At 37.1% G+C, this 20,883-nt stretch overlaps 1 protein-coding gene across 1 annotated transcript; it reads right to left on the reverse strand.

The window, feature by feature from the left end:
* Positions 1-36: 36 nt before the first annotated feature.
* LOC127455156 (protein dispatched homolog 2-like) lies at positions 37-15,901 on the reverse strand. Its single transcript, XM_051722782.1, has 8 exons — positions 15,709-15,901; positions 8,034-8,384; positions 7,905-7,934; positions 7,441-7,564; positions 6,356-6,483; positions 5,870-5,967; positions 5,660-5,757; positions 37-4,807 (listed from the first exon to the last, which is right to left on the reverse strand). Exons 1-8 carry the CDS (start codon positions 15,798-15,800, stop codon positions 1,340-1,342), a joined length of 4,389 nt encoding a protein of 1,462 aa, XP_051578742.1. The 5' UTR covers positions 15,801-15,901; the 3' UTR covers positions 37-1,339.
* Positions 15,902-20,883: the final 4,982 nt, after the last annotated feature.

A 20,883-nucleotide genomic window follows, 5' to 3' on the forward strand; every position in this document is an offset into this window, starting at 1 on the left:
CTGCAAACCTCCCACAATAGTCACAGAGTGTAGTCAAACCACCTTTAAAAATAAATGTTTATTAAACTTCATCATAGTTTATCTTCAGACATTTCAGACACAACTTGAAATCTGACTTTACGTACAGGCTTTTAACAACAGGAGTTCCACACCAGCAGGTTTTATAATACAGCTGCATATTTTCAAAAAAAAAAAAAAAAAAACATTTTGGCACAAATCATTCTTACCTTTAAAATTTTGGCACTTTGTATTTTTAAGATGTTTTGACAATGTCAAGGACACATCCATTGGCCTTAATGAAATAATATTAAACCAAACTGAATATCTAAAAGATGCGGTATGCAGCAAAACAGAACACCCTCCGTAACTGGTTAATCTTTTAAAATGACCTGGTAACAATGGCTGCTGCTAAGGTTCAAATTTATAAATTACTTACATGTTTGTGCACATCACAAAACACCACTTGATACATACAAACTTTTGCATTCTGATAAATGCTTATCTTTCAAATACACACTAAACATAGAAATAACTCTTTTATAGGGTTTAATTGTAGTATTGCAGTAAATTAGAAATCTGTTTGGGGCTTTAGTGAAAAATGTCCACACACTGAGGTATTCTAACTAGAGAACATTCTTGTAAGTGGCCATAATTGATCTTTCCCTTTTTTTAAAAGAGGTACTTTTAAGGGTCTGGCAATAACAAAAGGATGTTTCCTCACAACTTTTATGTTAATATACACCCAAATGTATTTGTGTGAAATCAGTAATGGGCTAACACATAGGTTATGCATAAAATGTGAAATAACTAGTGCTTCTGTTCCTTTTCAAGTGCACTAGTTAATAAAGTTATTTAGATTAATTGGCATCTTGATTTTTAAGGGCTAAAGAACATAAAGCAAAGAAACTGATAACATAATGATAGTGACTTTTTCAAGATTATGAGGCTTGATTGAAAAGCTCATGGCTTGGTTGTGTTAAAGATCAGGCACAATTGCACAACCTGTTTGAAATTTTTGTATTTGCAGTTCAAACCCCTTGAAGAAAGGCTTTTTCAAAGGCTTTTGTGGGTGCACATTCAGTGTATATTTACATGGCATGCAAGGATTAATGCTTAAAAATCGGTCTTCTGCACTTTTTATGGGAGCACTGTGAATACTTATAAACATTTTTGCAAATTGTGTAATTGCCTCATTGTGTTTGCAGACTATTGTCTGGTATGCATTTTCAGACAGCTTCAAAAATTAAATAAGCTGCTGAGGAAAAAAGTTCAGTTCACCATATAAAGTACTGGCCATACTGTTGTTGTTTATATTTGCTCAGTGTGTTGACAGTATTGATTAGCTGCCACCTTCCCCTTTTCCTTCCCTTTTGATCCAAACATCTGGCATATCAGGTTTACTGTTAGGCAGAATCACTGGCACTTCACTTTGGGTGGTCCTCACCCTGCCAGACCCTGGAGAGGCAAGGTCATATACCGTATCCTTTAAGGAGAGACGTAAGGTGTCCCTCTTGCCATTTAGGTGGCCAGGTTGTAATGCTCCCTCCGTCTTAACAGCTTGAGGGACAGAGATAACAGGCTCAACGTCACTTAGGCAGGTCTCATTGGAATCTTCCAGACCCTCCATGGAGCTCTGAGACTGGCATGACAGAAGACGTTTATGTAGATGACAGCTAGTGGTCTCATCTATTGAGAGCGACCTTTCATTTACTGTGTCTGTAGTCTGAGTAATAATGATTTCTTCCATACTAGAGGAAGATGACAAAGACACATTCCAAAGTTGGAGCCCACTGCTAGACTGGCTTCGGCATTTCTTGCACAAAACCTTCTCCTTAGACAGTTCTTGTGGAGGAGCAACTTTAGGACGCAACATATTGTCTTTGTACGGGGATGAGGTCTGTAGTGCTGGAGGTGGGTTGCAGCCTTTAAGGTGCCTGCTACACATTTCTTCGGTGTCAGCTTCAGTGCTGACATGATCGTAGTCTTGCCTTGGACTAAGGCCACAGAACTGAATATCATCAGAAAGGACAGAAGGTCTGTTGGACAGTTTGCTGGTGCAAGTGCTATTCTCAAAGCTGTCGCTCAACTGGCAGGCAAGAGGCTGAAGCTCATACTGTTCTGTCTCCCTCCCTCCGGGTTGCCGCTTTCTGTGGTTCTGCTGATTGGGGCAGAGGAAACCATCACTTTCTTTATTAAAATTCCTTCGAACTCGAGAACCTGTGCCACAGCCAAATGCCCCATTAGCTGAGGGATTGGCAGTCCCAGGTTCTGCAACTGAACAGGGAGATTCCTCCTTTATGACACATGGTAGGATTACTTTCCCGCAGTTCTTTTGAGGGCCAAAGAAGCAGCACAATGATTGGAAGAAAAAAGTGGCGAAGCCGCACGCCACACACTTAACGAGCAGGAGAAAAATTCCAAGCTTCCTGAAAACCAGTGCGGTTGCGGGTAGCATAATGATGCCTACGCAAAAATAAGCTCCAGCACCTATAGCTACTGGACAACCCATTCTCTTTATGGAATGTGCAACCCTGCCCAGTCTGTCATTGTGTGGGGCCAGACTGTATGAAATGCAGTAATTGGCAACAAAGTCAACAGAGAGACCTGCAGCTGCCGATATGAAGAGTGCTTCCACACCATTTAACTGCCATTCTAAAAGCACGAGGAGGCCAACGGTAGCAAAAACACTTCCTCCCACAGCAATGGACACATATATGCTTAGTGGAATATTCCATGTCGTGAGCAGGAGCATTGCAAATGTGAGGGCTACTGAAAAGCCTGCCACTTCTAATGTCTCTGAACTCAGACTTTGCTGAAGATCATATAAACCTAACTGGCTTACAAACCATCCTTTCTGCAATCCCATTGGAGCCTTAGATATTTCTTCATTAAACCACAATGAAACCTCTTGGTAGAATTGCGACATTCTGCTGAAGTTGAAACTATAAAGTTGGACAGTTTTGAACAATACCACAAGGGCAGTGATTCGACCCTCTGAGTCAAACCGTATGCCTCCAGCATTTGGTAAGTGGCCCTCTGTTTGCTGCTCTGCCACCATCATGCTAAGGCACTGCTCGAAAAAACTTGGCGGGTAAGGAAAGGGAATGTTATTACAGCAGAAACTAAATGCATCTGCACTTTTAGAACAGCGGTGTATGGAAACCCAGTGAATCAAGTTTTCAATGAAACACACATTGTCTTCCACTGCTTCTTGGTCAGCTGAAATTGCTGAATAGAAGCTCTGGTTTTGAATTTTTCCACATAAGTCTCGCAACCACACCTGGGCTTGGGGACTGCTCATATTGAACTCCGGATCCATAGATAAAGAGCCATTGCTATTTGGATTGAAGTGATCACCTTCGTCTGATGGAATGACACCCCAAATTAGAGTCATTGTCATGGGCTCATCTTCTCCCTGCTTCATTCGCTCAAACATGAACTGGTGGCGATATTCAGCATCATATCTCTCGAAGGGATGACTAGATCGGAACATTTGAGTTGCCCTGCCATCCGAAGTCGGCAGTTTCATGCCAGGGTCCACACACGATATGTATGTTCCCCCAGCTGCCAACACTGCAAACCAGCAGATCCATATATAGCGGAATTTTACTACTCCACAAGGCAGGATCTTTAAAAACAGCAGGTTTGATGTGTCAGAAAACCCTCGCCCTAGCGTCCGAAGCTTCTGTCTCAATGTAAAAAGACAGCGCTTTCTTGAACTTGTCTCCCAGAATCCACCAGCATTTTTTGAACAGCAGGGCTTCCACTCTGACTTTGTAATAGGGTTAGAAGATAGCACAGCATAGCGTTCTTGCAAAATAAGCGTGCACGGAAGCCAAACAAGAGCAAATAATGTGTTGATTAATGAGGCACTGCCAAGGTATACAGCATAGCATCTCACAGCTGTGATGCTGCTAATGTAGCCTGAGTAAAATGTAATGCTAGATGTAAGTCCTGATACTAATATCAAGTATCCCATTTCCTGTAAAACCCGGTTCATTCTCTTCTCAGGGATAGCTGGCGGGTTGTGGCTTAGCTGTAGTTTCCAAAAGTCAACAAAAATGAGGGTTTGATTTAGACTACTTCCTAAAAGAACAAGGACTGATGCGAGATTAAGGAGTGGAAAAAATGTTAACCGAAATGCAACTTTGTAGAAAAAATATGAGGTGAGAAGTGATAATATTACAGCAACCAGTGACATTGCTGCTATAAGTAGTGATTTGAGATATAGGCCCATTGTGAGCAAAAGAGCAAGAGCTGCAAGAAGAGGATAGACAGAGTCTCGTGCCAAGTAATACTTGAAAAGTTTTTGTTTAATGCCCAAATCCATTCCTGTTATAGTGGTCATATTGTTCGTGAGCTCATGACCATCTAGATGGTCCAAATATATCTTCATCAATGGATCTCCTTTCTCAACTGGTAGAAATAGAAGACTATATTTTAGGGATGGGACCTTATATTCAACAGTCAGTGGCCCCAAGAAGTCTTTGTCCACAAGGTAGTGAAGAATCTGGAAGATAATTGGCTGCTTACAGCGGTGTGGGACTGATGCACAGCGGCCAAATTTACTCCTCTCAGTACATGATGCTACCAGGCTTCCATCATGGTAGTAAGGAGCACAGAATCTGAGCAGACCTAGACTTTCAGACACCTGTTGGGCAGTCAGACTGAAGCAGGAGGAAACATTGTTGAGAAGAGCCAAATAGTTTCCCAGAGACCAACTTGGACAGCACTCATTCTTCGCCATGGAGCTGTCTAAGTCTGATCTGACCTGGCAAAGATGATCAAATTGGGTCCCAGAACGGATCTAAAACAAATAATAAAAATAGCTTTACTTACATATTCCAGAATCATGATTAAAGCAATGTTGATTACAAACCAATATGACATTCATTCTTATCCGAAAAACATGTTTTAATTAATATACCATGTTGTCTTTTCAATACAATGGCACTGGATATTGTCTCACTTTCAAGCTTAAAAAAGGACCCAACAGTATCATAAAGTAGTCCATGAGACTCGTGTGTCATATTCTAAGTCTTCTGAAGGCATACAATAAGTTTGTAATTTTTCAGTGAACTCTTGATATCTGTTGCACGTACATGAGTGCATGAGAGAAGCTTGTTCACAGAACTTGCGTCGTTTTTAGCTCTAGACAAAGCAAGTTCTCACATGAACACATACCACTGTGCACAAGCTTCTCTGATAGCACTCATGTACGAACAATGGACATCAAAAATCACATCAAACCTATTATATGCCCTCTGATGACTTGGAATATTATGCATGAGATGCATGAATTAGCTTTCTGATGGTTTTGGGTCTTTCCTTAAGCTTTAACGTAAGACACAATCCACTGCCTTTGTATTGAAAAGACGGTGTGGAATATCTCCTTTTGTGTTGAGCATAAGAAAGAAAGTCATACGATTTTGAAACAGCATGAAGGTGAGTAAATTATGACAGAATTTGTGGGTGAACTATCCCTTTAAGGATGTTTTAAGCACTCTACAGTTGTATTGCTTTAAAATAAGATTCTATAATACATAAATCTGATTATTTACGTACGCCGAATTGATCACATGTCAGCTAAAACACTGCATTTAACATCTTCCTTAAGGACTTATGAATATTATCTTCCTTTAAGAAATCTTTGGTTTACCTGTGTCTGTTCCATCTGGCACATGGAGTAAATTGCCTTTAGACTCCAGAGACTGGCAGAGTTTCCTGAACGGAAGACCAGCTGAGCATAATGCTCTCCTACAAAACCACAGATTGGGTGATAGAAAACAGCATTCCATTAAATATGCTGTGCACCATTTCCTGATTTATTAGGTTTGGAAATGGTTCATATTGTAAATTCTTATCTTACCTGGGGCGTTACAGAAAAAGTTGTGCTCAGTGTAATCTCTGTGCAACATTCTCCTTGGCCGTTGTTGTAATTGAGGTTGAGATCTACTTGTGTCCTCTCTGTAAGCCAAATGTATTTTTTATAAATATAAACAAAACAATATATTGGGGAAAGCGGTCCAATTTAGTTAATAAATCAGTACTAGAAACATCTCTATTAATAGGTAGTTCAAGTAGTTACAGCTAATGGCACGCTATATTTCATCAAAATCTGTTTTTAAATGTTATTTTTTTGTATGATTATTATGCATGCTGTTTTTATGACAAATATTTGAGAGACACATATCACACAGCAGGACTATCTACGTGAACTTCAAAAACAGCTTCTAAAACATACACTTATATATTCATATGAACCTAAATTCTTGATATTCAAAAAAGTTCCATATTATTTGTCAACTTCTCTAATATACAGTATGTTTAGTATCATTTGATCACAAAGATATACCCTGCTGTATTTCTGTCTCTGAGTTGCCATGGAGCTGGGGACAGTGATTTTCCAGGCCCAGTGTTCTGCTGTAATCTCATCCAGGTTGCGAGCCTGATGCTGATTTCTGTTCCACGAGGTTCAAATCCCTGTGAGATCCGATCAAAGACATATCAGTGGTGAATGGAAAATTAACTGAATCATTTGAAGGGTACATTTACAATTTTGGTGATGAATAAGGCTACCACTGGTCAGTTAAAAGGAATAGTTCACACAAAAATTATAATTCTCTCATCATTTACTCACCGTTATATAGTCTCAAACTCGTATGACTTTCTTCCGCAGAACACAAAGATATTTTAATGGGGATATGATATCTGTTTGTCAATCCAATGCAAGTGAATGATTACCAAATTTTCAAGCTCCAAAAAGGACATAAAGGCAGCCTAAAGGTAATCCATAGGACTTCAGTGGTTTAGTCAATGTCTTCAAAATATAACTCCTTTTTCATTGTACACTTTGCCATTGCAGTCTCTAGGCATGATCATGATTTCAAGCTTGATTACACTTCCTAGTGCTTGACGCAAGGCAGAGTGCTAGATAGAGCTAGGAAGTATAATTGAGTTTGAAATCATGATAGCAAAGGAGACTGCTGTCAAGATGCATAGTAAAAAATGAGTTACATTTTGGTCTGTTCTCACCCAAAACATGTATGGACAAACAGACATCATATCTCCATTAAAATATCTTTGTTTGTTTTCCGTGGAAGAAAGAAAGTCATACAATGTTGAGACGACATAAGGAGGAGTAAATGATGAGAGAATTATAATTTTTGGGTGAACTATTCCTTTCATTATCAGAAATGTATTCAAGGTGAAAATAAACTCTTGTCTAGTCTAGTGGGGTTCTAGGCACAAACCTCTCGCTAACAATTCAGTGCTTGACAATTCACTTCTTATGCATTCAGAGATGCATCACTTTTAGTATGCAATAAAATAGCTTTTTTACTCTGTGCAGAAAGTACAAGCAGATGCATTAATGTAACATTATGAGAGTGCAAGACAAGACACATTTCTCATATATTATGGACATGATGGAGAACTAACCGATAAAGGGTCAGAGAAGTCTGGCAGGGGTCCAGTCAAAATCCCAGCAAGAGAACAAGCAAACAGAACTACTGTACATGAAATGAGTACGGCCACTGGGTATTCCACTATGACCTGTGAATAGCTGGAAAATGTTTAAAATCAATGGTATTAAAATTCAAACTGAATCTGCCAAATTGAATTGCCGTATGGACCATTAATCTAATGACACTGCTGGTAGTCTCCACTCAGATTCACATGAACAATCTACTCACTACAAATAGCCTTGGTTAATTGTTTGAATGGTTCGTAATAGTTCTAAACATAAAAAAAATCTGATTTAATCCAGTATTGTACATAATGTTATGTTAATGTGGATTATTGTATAACATAATAATATTTGTTTTTTTAAATAATACATGCATAATGCATAATTTATTTGGGCTGTGAATTTCATATTAATAAAAAAAATATTGTCATCTCACCTTCTTGGAATCCTACGTAGACCATCATTCCTATAATAGAAAGACATAATTATTACGATTTTAAAATGCTTAAAACAACTATATGAATGTCCAGTAGAACAGATAATTAGGTTAGGCAAATGTCTGGACCTCACTGTCACCATGTGACATTGTACAGGCTTGTGGTTACTGCCATCTTGAGATCCATGAAGCCAATGGCATTGCATTTTATTATGACCTGAAGGCAGGCGAGATGGACTGCACCTATGGACAGTCTTAACAGGATAGGCATTGCTTTCAAGTGACTGTTTGTGGCCACAGCAGGGGCATCTTTTGGGCTGTGGTGAGTGATAGGCGGAGCCCTGTGTTACTTGGCGGTGGAGGAGAGTACAGTTGTGTGACTTGGATGGACTGCTGCTGTTCTCCTCTATCTTGACCACACTCATCTGACCATCCATGCTGTCATTGTCTGGTGGACACAGAGAAACCTCAGGGATCTCACTGCAAGAGAAAGGGTCACATAATTAAATGTCTCTAGGGTCATCTACCAAATGATATTGCTTTACAATTAAGCTTTAAACACAGCATTGAACAAACAACAGATTGCTGTAAACTGTAATGTAAAATTATTAGTTGTCTCACTTTCAAAATACTTAAATGAATAGCTACACCAATTTGCGTCATCATTTACTCAACCATATGTCTTTTAAAACCTGTATGACTTTCTTCTGTGGAACACAAAAGGAGTTATTCTATAGCAGAATGAACATAGCAAAAGCTGTTCTTTTCCATACAGCAAAATTTATGGTGACCACAGCTGTGAGGCAATGCAATATTTCAGTGAATAATTACTTAAATTTCAGTCTGTTCCTCTCACAAAGCTATTGTATGTCTTTAGAGGACTTGGAATAGAGTGCACAAATTGTATAGACTTCTTTTATGATGCTGTAATGGTGCTTTTTTGTCCTTTTTGGGGGTTGACAACCCAATAGATCAGACATTCTGCTATACTTCTCTTTCGATGTTCCATGGAAGAAAGAAAGTTGGGTTAGGAACAACATGGAGTGACATGGAATGGTTTAGAGAGTCAGTAAATGGCAATTTTCATTTTTGGGTGAACTATCCCTTATGCACAGTTCTTCTGTCTGAACAATATGCCTCCATCATGTACAGTTTCTTTCTGCATCTTGCCAGGGAAAATTGGCCCAGAGTATATTTGAGTGCATTGCTGAGTTACTGGCAACATATATTAGATTAGCAATGATGTCTTAAAAATGTATCAGTGAAACGCTTGAAGGCTCAATTATACCAAGTGGGAGGGACTCCATCAGCTTACCCAGTCAAATCTCATAAAAGCCTGTTCATATGGAAAGAAAAATAAATATTACTTCCAACTGAACTTCACAGAGAGTAAATATGAGCTATTAAACAACAGTCTTTTGTACTGCTAAATAACGCAGACCACCTTGAAGAGCCAGACTTTAAAGCTGAAGAATGTAACTTTTCCTGTGTTAAAATACTTTCTCCTATCCCATCTTAATATGCAGAGACAAATATTAGTAAGCCATTCGTAGGTTCATTTTCTCGAGAACTGTAAACACTGTGTTTCTGTTGCGCTATGAAAATTGCTCTGTTTGTTTTGAGCGACCCGCTCAGACCCGCCCCAACAACATTACTCAACCAGTGGCGTGAGTTAGGGGCGGGACTATCTCTTTGTTTGACCAATGGCAGATGGGGGCATATTCAGAAAACTGTTTTGAAAACAATGTTTAAATTTGCAACTCTGTTTGTTGGTGCTAGTGGCACAAAAATTATATACTTAAGCTTTAAGATTCAATATTCCTTTATTCATCATTCAGTCATTATAGGCACTAAATTTTAATGAACTCACATGCCTCTGATTTCATATAGAATAAGTGAAAGGCAGCCTAAGTGTTTTGAAGTGTTTACCATAATCAGTCTAATCAGAAGTTACTTTGCTGAAATGTAGATGTGATAATTTAGAAATAATGTAGATATGACATATTAAAGTGTGATAGACCTTAAGATCCCGATAAACGTCATACGAAATCGAAGAACGAATGGGTGTGACATCATTTAGAACAAAATTTGGCCAAAAAGAAGGTGTTTTTGTGTTTGTTTCAGTGGTTCGTAACAGCTCGCCTGTTCAAACTTTTAGCAAAACGTCCTACCGGCTGCTAAACACCTTCTTACTGCCATTGGTCCACATCATTGGTAGGTGTGACCTGAATTGCCATCTACTTTGAGGCCGACAGCTTATTCCTGTTCACGGTGTTCAGTCAGTAAAAACCAGTCAACATGAACACACCGGCTTGCAGTTATTAGTGAGCTGGTGAAAATCTACCTACATCTGTACGATCTGTACGCGTAGAAACATTTTCCAAGAACATGGCATGCATTTTTTTAATTAGTCTACAAAAGGAATCAAATCTACTCAAATATTCTTAAGTTCCCATTCACTCTAATATGCTGCTTCACTCATGTGTCTTCTGCAGTGAATGCCATTCACACATCTGCCTAAAGTAAGGTATGCCTATCATCATTCTTTTGTCTGTATTCTTTCCAGTAACACTCTTTTTAATCTTGGCAGTTGTATCAGTGTCATCAGAAATTACAATAACAGAGTGTAATCGGCTCATATTATGGCCGCGTATAGCATATTAACGCATTAGCGTCATGAATTCAGAATGTAAACAAGACAAATTGCGCATTTTATACTACATACAGTATATATTACTTTAAATCATCATCGAGTGGTTAAAAAAGTATCTTTTACTGATCTAGTATGAATTCTACTCATAGAATGAGGCATAAAGTCATTGATAACACATTTTAATGTTACATTAATTAAAGTTTTACTGAGCTTCCTTATATTTAAATGCTCCTATAAACACCGCCCACAGTGGGTGGCGGGTGTCTGAATGCTCACAAACAGTATACTGTTGCTCGGCTGTTTTGAACTTCTTTTTACCCCTGAATGAAGAATGAAGAAAAACTTCTCTGAAGTATATCGAGCCTTTAGTCAGAGTAGACACATGGCAGTGAAGGATAGACATGGAATCTGTTCAATGGGTTGTACTATCTACTGTAAATGTAGATCATGTATAATTATAACAACCCATGTTTTCCAGAGTTATTTATTCTTACCCATTTGCTCCAATAGCAAACGAATAAATCCACTATTACATTTCCACAACTTTCCACAAGAGGAAAAAAACTAGAGAGCGATGGATCATGACAGTCAGAAGAGAGAAGATGCCAAATTTACTAAATTTACCAAATTTCACTACCTCAGCAGCTGTATTAGAAACCCAATTGCAACCGTGGTAACTATTTTTTTAAACTAACTCCAGGGCAATATACACATAGAATAATGTTCTAAATTTACACTACATAATTAAAAAATTGAAAACATAAAATATAAATAATTTACCAGATTTACGCTGCTACATAAGGCGAAAATGCATCACTACAGACAACATGTGGGCACATGTGTACAAGAACAGCAGCAGGTGCAGAGAGCCCCATTTCTTTCAGTCTTGCTAAAGAACAGCAGGGGAAAGCACTCTACAATTTACTGACTGACAGCATATAATAAACCTGAGTAAAATACACTTTTATATAGCAGTCTCTATGATCAATTGCTGCAAACAGAACTGCAAAAATAGTAGCAGGAAATGTAATAATGCAATGTAATGAGTAATGCAATCATTATTCTTAGTCAGATACTGTGAACTACTGCTGCATTAAAGGGATAGTTCACCTAAAAAAGGAACATTTTGTCATATAACTCTCGTGTTGTTCTCAACCAGTATGTCTTTTATGGAACAAAAAAGAAGATATTATGCAGAATGTTAGGGTCTGATAACCTCAGTCACTATTCATTTTCATTGCATCTTTATTCAATGCTCTGCAATTCTTCTTTCGTGTTCCACATAAGACAGAAAGTCATATTGGGTGAACTATCCATTTAAAGCGAGTATGCCCTTTCCAGGGTCCTGATACAATGAAGGTATCATGCTGTATATTACCCCAATGATCTAAAGGAATGATATAGTTCTCATTACAAGGGTAAAATACTGCATTCTTTCAACATATGTTAACTAAAAGCTCAGCAAAACATTTACAATAATAACCAATTTCTGATGATCAGCTCATGTGAATTTTGGCTGTGCAAATGCAGTCATTTCAATGGTCATCAGAAAGAGCACAGGCTTAATTTGATTTGACAGCTCTGCAGCTGCTTCGTCTAGGCAGAAAGTCTGCAGTGCCAGGACTCAGAAGTGATGGTTGTGTGACCAGACAGACAGTTCAGTGTAAGACAAGGAAAAAAACTGAAAGTTTGCGCTTTTTATCATGAGGTTCTGTCCTTAATCCTTTGTAAAATAGCTCAGAACAATTTAAGGATATGGAAAATTGACCTTAAAGAATATCATAATAATTTCTAGAGTGAATTTGCTCATACGTACAAGACCTATTTATCTACTGTCAGCTTAAAAAATTGACTAGAGCCATTTACTAAATATTTAATTCACTGGCTCCCTACATGCCACAGTTTATGAACTGATGCTGTGTTTATAAATAAATATTCTATAAATAACATAGAAGTTCACATTGTTTTTTTTTTTTTGCTTTTTAACTCTTGTGTGCTACGAGCCATGATATGGAATAAACGCTTGAAATGTAATAGAAATAGAAATTATTTGGTTTGACAGATGTCCTCACAGCATTTCAGTGGATATCAGTCATGTTGTCTGGCAAACATTGACTAATATACTGCAGTATAATGGACACTTACTTCAGGCCACTGACACCCATGGAGATTCAATCTAGATCAAAAATAACTGGACTGATTCACATAGGGGTGAATCAGTGTAGTGTCACTTCACTCACATGCATACTGCATGTTGTTGCATTCTGTATGACTTGCAAAGTGAATTTTTTATTTTTTTTTAATTAATGAATACTCTAATGGTTCAGTGTCATGGCTTTTCTGCTCCACAAAACAATGGATTTATCTAGATTGAATACACATTCATGCATTCCATTGTGATAGCTATATTTCCTCCATACTAACAACCTGTTCCTAAAAACATGTGCATGATTGATTTAACAGCTCAGAAATGTAATCCCTTACCAAAAGAAGCATATCAATGACATTGCCACCAGACTATACCATCTCCCAGGCTTGTTTGTGGCCGTATTGCTTTGGGAGATGAGCCACTTACTTTCATGTGCAGGATACGTGCAGCCATTTTAAGCAACATAAATAACAGATAATAACATGGAACAAAACCTTTGATTAACAAATCAAAGGCTGCTTAGAGGGGCCCACGTGTGTGGCTCGCATTGGAAAATAAAGACAATGCTTCTCCTGAGAGGGTCATACTCAAACATGAGTCATTGCTGCTTCAGCTGGATCTTCTCCACCAAAGCTGGAGAACACATCGCGCCATCTGCTCCCTATTACTTTGATCTACAGACAGATTTCCTCATTAATGTTAATCGCTGTCGATGTTAATGGAACAGAGAACCTGCACCTAGCTATGCTGAAGCAAAATGTCTCACTCATAGTAACAGATGAGCCCTGTGATTAACATGCTTAAGAGTCAATCGCCTAACACCTCCATTTAGTCCTAGAATGCTGTGTAGTTCATTATTAGAATTACTCCAGACAAAAAGAAATCTGACTAATAAGGAAAGAAGAAAACAACAACAACAACATTAAGAAAGAATTGGAATATGGATCACTGACAAATTACGATGTCAGAGATTATAAAAATGAGAAATGCTTTAAAAATATTATTTAAAATGTGTATCAAGTTCATTGAAAGAATCTAAAGATTTAATGACTTTAAAAATTTAGTTTAACCATCAATTAAAGGTACTTTTAATACAAATTAGTGTATACGCAAGTTAATCATTCATTTTCTAAATGTTTTCAAACATATTTTTCAAGGTAAAAATATATTTCTTTAAAATAATAAATGTCAAAATATTGGAGATATATATATAGTATATATATATTTTTTTTTAAACTTCACACACAGTCATGAGGGTCTAGGGATCCTTTGTTTTCTGATTTTATTGTCACATGACAACAAAATAGCAACAGAATGGTTGGTTACACCACCTGATTTTAAATTGGTGCACAAACATTTTTCAAATATTGACAATATTTTAAAGAAAAACGGTCTCACTGATTTATATATATATATATATATATATATATATATATATATATATATATATATATATATATATATATATATATATAGGAAATATTAATAAAATATTTGTCTCCAAATACTTAAGCTAACATATATTTTAATAAGACCTTTATTTATTTATTACTGTTACACCACTTGGACATTTTTTAAAACATGTTCATCATAGTATAGGTGTATTCAAGTAACTAATCTGTGTGAATTGCATTTTTTATGTATTTTTGTTAAACTTAATAGATCAGGACAATAATAATGAAAGTCACGTCACTGACCTATGTATATTACTTCATTATAAGTATCCTGCTGAAGGTGTACAGTAGGTTATCTGTACATTTTTAGAACAATGCAAATTTAAATAGGTTTTTAAGAAATTATATAGAGAAAACTGGCTTTTATGGCCAAAAAACATGAAAGACTTCTCCAAGATCAGAGGTCACATCAGTAGGCTATAGCATAAATGGGGCTAAAGGCCCCCTAGGGCAAAAGGCACTTTTGATTTTATTTTCTCCCAAAACACTAAACAACTGCAAAAACAACCACAGTATTTTCCTTTACACTGTTTATACACTGCAACATATTCCTCATCCATGAGATCTTTGCGTGCAGTGTCTAAAGTTTGATTTTGAGGTAATTTAATGTAATATTGAATCATTTTCAAATTGCTGCAAATGTATGTAGCTAATGAGAATTTATTTTTGAGAGAAAATACATATTTGTCATTTTCAGTTTTGTTCAAGTTGATTAAATCAAATGTTTTTTCAACATCTGTCCAATAAATGAAAGGATAGTGTTTGGGGTAAAAAGCCCCCTGTTGTAGGGACTAAAGGCCATTCATAAAACATATTGTTTCTCATTAGGGGGCAAATAGATTTGTTTTTTAAAACAAATATTAGTGGGCTAATATTGACTGATCCGATCACAATGGAGATTCATCTTGAAATGTTATAAAATGCCAAATGTGATTTAAATGAACAGAAAATGGTTAACCCTTTTCTGTAATGGTTATTTTGAACAAGCATTATCTTAATTTGTCACTTAAAAAAAAAAAAAGGGGGGGTCTTACTGTGTAAAAAGGACACATTTTGCCCTATAACTATTGTCACTATATTTACACAATATCACTTTAACCCCCCTGGAGGTATTTTACCCCAAATTAATATATAAATCAAAACAACCTTCCGTTATTATTTCATTTCTTTTCCATCAATACTCAATAAAAAGAAATGTATTTTTTCAATCTTGATACACTTTGTGACCAGAAAAAAAGCAAATTTTCCTTAAGGTGCGCATTTAGCCGCGTTGCACCCTACTCTAGAAACAGAAAAGCATTAACCCACCAAATAGGTGGTAATAGTATTTAGTCCTACCTACGATGCTCCTTTTGTACTTTCTACTCATTGCCCGGCAGTGACACGGAGCCAAAGTGGGACTGACAGAGCGACACGTTCCAACGTATTTGCAAAAATTGCCTTTTAAATGACGTGTTTTCGCTCACAAACACACTTACAGTTAAATAATGAGCCCTGTAAGCCGACTGTATCACTCACTGCAATCCACATACAGTATCATACACGTACCTTTGAGGTGCATTCTGAGAAGGTCCCTCTGTTGTGGACGAATCTATGATTTCAGCATCATCACGCTCTCTAGAAATGGAAACCGTATCCATGCTGACACAGACGCCTTTAATAACAAGCTGGAATCTGCCCGTCACTATCAGATCTGTAATTCTGTGCACAATGCAATCGATTTTGGTATGCAGTTTCTGGTCGTGGCACTAGGTTAGAGAGTGTATGTGGGCTGGTCCATCGTTTCTTATTGGACGTCGCTGGTGTGTGATTTAAAGGTGTTGACAGTGAGTTGATCGGTCGCTGTTCACCCGAGGGTGGTGCTGGAGAGAAGAACAGATTCGCAGCGCTACATGGGTGTGCAGATAAAGCCAAACTGGAAATGAAAATGATATTTTATTCATTCCCAACACCCCACTCCCCACAAAGTCGTATATGAAAAGAAGCTGCAATGGTTTGCTGCATACAATGCATGCAGTCGCGACCCTTTATATTTGATTTTATCTCATTGTCAAATGATTGTGTTTAATGATTACAAAACTGTAGGCTATGCATTTTATATATTTAAATTGGAGCAGACACTTGAGAAAATTAGCTACCAGAGATTGCATAGTGGTTGGTCCAGCTAATCCTGCCAAGTAACCTATACAGTCACTTATAATAGATACTGCTGATGCAGTAGAATAGCCCTTTTGGATACATACAGCAAATTATGGGCTTTATTTTGACACTATATGTGCGGTAACATCACACACATTTACAGTATATAACTGAGCTGTGAAAAGGTTATAATGACATTCATCACAAATCTAAATGGCATTTAATTTATCTTTAAAAGTTATCTTTAATATTCACGCCTTGATTATTGTAATGCCCTGTTTAAAATATTGCTAGACTACAGTATGTCCAAAATGCAGCTGCAATAGTCTTCACCTTCACAAGGCGCTCTGCCCACATCACCCCTCTCCTGCATGATCTCCAGTGACTACCTGTTGCATCCCGTATTCAATTTAAAATACTCCTCCTAACATTTAAGGCTTTAAATGGACTTGCTCCGGTTTATTTGTCTGATCTACTTCACCTTTATTTGCCTACTCGGTCTCTTAGATCTTCTGAACTTGGCCTTTTGCCTGTTCTTAGATCTTGATTGTCCACAGTAGGTGGAAGGTCATTCTGTGTTGTTGCTCCTAAGCTATGGAACACATTACCCCTTACTCTTCGTAATATTTCTTCTCTATCCACTTTCAAGACCCAGCTGAAAATGTATCTATTTGCAGTACACTTTCAGTAACCTTATATATATATATATACACACACACACTGGTGGCCAAAAGTTTAGAATAATGTATAGATTTTGCTGTTTTGGAAGGAAATTGGTACTTTAATTCACCAAAGTGCATTCAACTGATCACAAAGTATAGTCAGGACATTACTGATGTAAAAAACGGCACCATCACTATTTGAAAAAAGACATTTTTGATCAAATCTAGACAGGCCCCATTTCCAGCAGCCATCACTCCAACACCTTATCCTTGAGTAATAATGCTAAATTGCTAATTTGGTACTAGAAAATCACTTGCCATTATATCAAACACAGCTGAAAGCTATTTGGTTCGTTAAATGAAGCTTAACATTGTCTTTGTGTTTGTTTTTGAGTTGCCACAGTATGCAATAGACTGGCATGTCTTAAGGTCAATATTAGGTCAAAAATGACAACAAAGAAACAGCTTTCTCTAGAAACTCATCAGTCAATCATTGTTTTGAGGAATGAAGGCTATACAATGCTTGAAATTGCCAAAAAAAAAAAAAAAAAAAAAAAAAGGAAAAACCAGAAGATTTCACACAAAAGTGTACACTAAGTCTTCAAAGACAAAGGACAACTGGCTCTAACAAGGACAGAAAGAGATGTGGAAGGCCAGATGTACAATTAAACAAGAGGATAAGTACATCAGAGTCTCTAGTTTGAGAAATAGACACCTCACATGTCCTCAGCTGACAGCTTCTTTGAATTCTACCCGCTCAACACCAGTTTCATGTACAACAGTAAAGAGAAGACTCAGGGGTGCAGGCCTTGTGGGAGGAATTGCAAAGAAAAAGCCACTTTTGAAACAGAAAAACAAAAAGAAAAGGTTAGAGTGAAACACAGACATTGGAGAACAGATAATTGGGAAAGAGTGTTATGGATTTTAACCCCATTGAGCTTTTTTGGGATCAGCTTGACTGTAAGGTGCGTGAGAAGTGCCCGACAAGACAGCCACATCTATGGCAAGTGTTACAGGAAGCATGGGGTGAAATGTCACCTGAGTATCTGGACAAACTGACAGCTAGAATGCCAACGATCTGCAAAGCTGTCATTGCTGCACATGGAGGATTTTTTGATGAGAACTCTTTGAAGTAGTTTAAGAAGTTCTGAACATTTTATTTTTAAATTGTAATAGTAATTTTTCACGTTATTAACATTGTGATCAGTTGAATGCCACTTTGGTAAATAAAAGTATAAATTTCTTTCCATAAGAGCAAAATCTGTTCTTCTTTTATTCTAAACATTTGGCTACCAGTGTATATATGTATCTTATATCTTTTATCATGTTATGAAATGTATTTCTGAAATGTACTTATTGTAAAGTGACCTTGAGCTTTGGGAAAGGCGCTATATAAATAAAACATCTTCTTAAAATGTGTTAACTAACAAATCACACCCCTTTCTCATGCATTACTAAAAAAGAATTTGCCATAATGTGTTAAGCCCACATTGTGTTCGCCTCTGATTTATTGTGGATCATGGGTGTTTCTGAACGGGCACTCATAGTAATTTCCAGTGGCATATTTCTCCCTGTAAGCTACATTGTGTTTTTATTGCCTCAGTGTATCACAAGACAGAAAGACGCATCTCCCTCATAAACAGCAGTGAGAAAAGGCTCCAGTGACAAGAGATATATGTGTGAAATTATATACTGCAATAAAATTGCAATGCTCCAGTCTTTCTAAACTGTGTTTTGTTTCAAAATATTTTCAGTCAGAAGGTTGCTGTCTCGGTGTGTGTTTAAGCATCTTGATTAAACAATATGTCTAGTTCTGTAGTCTACCTCTGGTTTTGTGCCACCAGTAAGGCTCTCAGTGCTGAATCTATAGGTCACAATTATAGTTTTCTTCATCAGACATTATAGAGAGTAGATGAACTGTTAAATCCACTTCAGGATGGTCTCTTGTCTAGATAGAGTTTTAGAGACAGAAAGATATAAGACACATTAACTATGTCTTCATTTGTTCCATCAATACAAATTACAATCTGTCCTGAATTCTTTTGTGCCTTGAAGTGAGTTATGTATGTTGTATATTTAGGCACTCATAAAACGTTTTTGAACAAAATACCTTTGCAATACCATGTTTTATAGATATATACTATGGTAATTCCATGATATTCTTTGCAGTTCCTTGGAGCACCATGTGAATACCATGGTATAATGAATATTGTGATCATCCAGTACCATGGTATATTATTCTCGTGCGACCCTGCATACACATGCATTGACATTGTATTTTGGCTTTGCTATACGCAACACATAATTTAAATTAATTTAAACCGACTGATCTCAGTTCAGGAGACTCTGGGCTGTCATTGAAGGGTTAAACTTTTGATGAACGTTTTGTCATGTGACAAAACAACATTGCTTTCAGTCAAGTTAAGTCATGTCAAGTCAACCTTTATTTATAGAACACATTTAAAAACAACAGATGTTGACCCAAAGTGCTTTACAGGTCAAACAAACAAAATATATAAAAACAGACTGATTTAAAGTTAAATATAAAACATAATAAAATAAATAAAAACATTTAAATACAACATCATGTATTAATCCATTTCAACCTATTCAATGATCTATTCAAAAGCTACAGAATAAAAATATGTTTTTTAAAGAAGATTTAAAAATGGCTAATGATGAAGCTGACCTGACATGGAAAGGGAGACTATTCCATAGATTAGGACCTATCACAGAAAAGGCACAGTCACCCTTAGATCTATAGCGGCAATGAGGAACCTTCAGTAGAAGTTGATCAGAAGACCTGAGCGCTCTGGTGGGGGAGTAAGGGTGTAGAAGGTCACTGATATATTGGGGCACGAGACCAGATAGTGCCTTGTAGACAAAAATCAGAGATGCTAAAACCGGGGAAATGTGATCCGTTTTTCTTGACCCTGTTAAAAGCTTAGCTGCCGCGATTTGAACAAGCTGTAGGCGAGATAACACAGTTTGGGGCAGACCAATGTACAATGAGTTGCAGTAGTCTAACCTTGATGAAATAAGTGAGTGGATCACAATTTCCAAGTCTTTATGGGAAAGAAAATGTTTCATTTTAGCGATAGATCTAAGGTGGAAAAAGCTACCCTTGACAACAGCACTGATCTGCTTATTGAAAAGTAATGATGAGTCTAAAATCACTCCAAGACTCCTCACATGATCTTGTACATTCGACGACAGAGGACCTAACTGGGCAATCAGGCCAGGTAAGGAGGACATGGAGGAACCTAAAATCAGAACTTCGGTTTTGCTTTCATTTAATTGTAAGAAATTGTTTGCCAGACAATGTTGCAATCTTTGAAGCAATTTAGGGCGTCCTCAGATGAATGCCCTATATGGAGTTAAGAAGAAAATAAGGTGCATTTTTAACTGTTCTGAGACCAGTGCAGACAGACAGCACACTGGAGGTTAAGTCATTCACCAAATAGGGAGCAAGTGATAATCTTTTAGCTCTCTATGCAGCTAAGTGCATTCAATCCAAACTTCATGTCAAAAGTTCAGTTTCAGGCTGCAGATGATGTTATTTCTTACTCAAAGTGGCGCTGTTGTTTCAGTGATTGACTCAATGGTGTAGATTTGGCTTGAACATTGGGGGGTAGATTCCCTCCTGGAATCTACGCCCTTGGATTAACTTGATTTACATTTGACATTACTATTTGATGAAGAAGCAACCACACCTGTGATGAGTGTTTCTAATTTCTGAGTTTCAGAGTTAAAGTAAAAAACTTAAAAAAGAGGTGTAACCTTCAAAAATGCTGAAAGCTGAAGTTCTTGAAAAAAGAAATGTGACATAAATAGGAATAATCTTTAATTATTATTTCTTTAAAATATAGGCAGTGAAACGGTTTTGTTTTAAAATACACTTAACATTTGTCCACCAAATTAA

The sequence above is a fragment of the Myxocyprinus asiaticus genome, chromosome 17, assembly GCF_019703515.2.
Source record: "Myxocyprinus asiaticus isolate MX2 ecotype Aquarium Trade chromosome 17, UBuf_Myxa_2, whole genome shotgun sequence".
Classification (NCBI taxonomy): Eukaryota; Metazoa; Chordata; class Actinopteri; order Cypriniformes; family Catostomidae; genus Myxocyprinus; species Myxocyprinus asiaticus.